This window comes from Poecilia reticulata, unplaced genomic scaffold, assembly GCF_000633615.1.
Source record: "Poecilia reticulata strain Guanapo unplaced genomic scaffold, Guppy_female_1.0+MT scaffold_2498, whole genome shotgun sequence".
Lineage (NCBI taxonomy): Eukaryota > Metazoa > Chordata > Actinopteri > Cyprinodontiformes > Poeciliidae > Poecilia > Poecilia reticulata.
The window spans coordinates 1-1,274 of record NW_007617224.1 but is presented as its reverse complement, the minus strand read 5'-3'; the positions used below and the strand labels follow the sequence as shown (position 1 = coordinate 1,274).

At 49.2% G+C, this 1,274-nt stretch overlaps 1 protein-coding gene across 1 annotated transcript; it reads right to left on the bottom strand.

The window, feature by feature from the left end:
* Nucleotides 1–151: 151 nt before the first annotated feature.
* LOC103461580 (kinesin-like protein KIF1C) lies at nucleotides 152–1,266 on the bottom strand. Its single transcript, XM_008403846.2, has 3 exons — nucleotides 1,163–1,266; nucleotides 754–832; nucleotides 152–678 (listed from the first exon to the last, which is right to left on the bottom strand). The coding sequence occupies exons 2-3, from the start codon at nucleotides 810–812 to the stop codon at nucleotides 456–458; spliced, it is 282 nt and encodes a 93-aa protein (XP_008402068.1). The 5' UTR covers nucleotides 813–832; nucleotides 1,163–1,266; the 3' UTR covers nucleotides 152–455.
* Nucleotides 1,267–1,274: the final 8 nt, after the last annotated feature.

Sequence of the window (1,274 nt, the reverse complement as noted above, 5' to 3'; positions counted from 1 at the left end):
AATGTTGGCTGGTAACAATCGGAATGCATTATGGGAGATGCAGTTTGTAGTAAATTCGTGCTGAAAACCTATTTTAAGTCAATCATGGTCATATAAAACGCTGGGGGGCCACATAAAATGACATGGCGGGCCACATGTGGCCCGCGGGCCTTGAGTTTGACACATGTGCTGTAGGTGATCAGTTATGGCTGGATGCCAGATCAAACCATTAACTGGTTCCTAGAGACGCTGATGACAACATGAGGCCAACCTGCAACTAGTGGACAAACCGGGTCACTTCCTGTCTGAGCAAGGCTGTTACCATGGAAACCAGCTTTSTCCCACCAGCTTTCATGGAATCCTAGATTACTTTTCCAAACCCATGTTTCCAGATCGGCTGGTGATTTATGGCTTTTAAATAAAACAAAGCTTTAAATTTGGATGGATGTTAATGGAGCCGCTGAGTTTATGATGTTTTATATCAGGTGAATTAATGAGAATGTTTCCATGTTGTCATGTGGTGCCGGTCCGGTCCGGTCGGGTCCGGTACCGGTGTTCTGCAGCAGCTCCTGCAGGCCCTGGGAGAACAGCAGGCTCCTCAGCCGGCCCACTTCGGCCTTCAGCTCCCGGATCAGCTTGGCGTTGGGATCCTCGTTGATGATGGCGTTGCAGCGGATCTGCTTGGCCCGGTCGGCGTACCTGGAAGCACACGGACGGGTCTGAGCGGYGTGGACCGGGTCGGACCGGGTCGGGGTAATCTGAGCGGGTTCTGACCTCAGGGTGCTCAGTGTTTCCTCGTAGTTGATGTCAGCAGGACTTAAAGCAGCGATCATGGCCGTCCGGGAGTTTCCTCCTGAGAAACACGACGAAACGTTAATAAGCGATGAAGCCGTCGCTGCTCTTCCTCACTGCTCTTCCTCACTGCTCTTCCTCGCTGCTCTTCCTCACTGCTCTTCCTCATGCCGACCGGATCCGACAGGAAATCACCAGGCTCTTTCACAGTAAAAGCCTGCAGTTCACTAATCAATCTGTTATTGATTCGTATCATTAGTTATTCATTAGTTTCATGAATATTAACAGGATTAATAATCAGGATATTAAACTGCCTGAGTGTCTCTGCCAGCGWWWYYRATGTAATCAATTTTGATTAGGGCTATAATCCGTGACGACCTTTGACCCTCACCCAGATTCTCCTTCAGCAGCCAGGTGAGAACAGAGTCTCTGTAGGGGATGAAGTCACTTTTCCTCTTCTTGTTGCTTTGCTGCAGACAAACAGGAAGCTGTTACTTTTCACA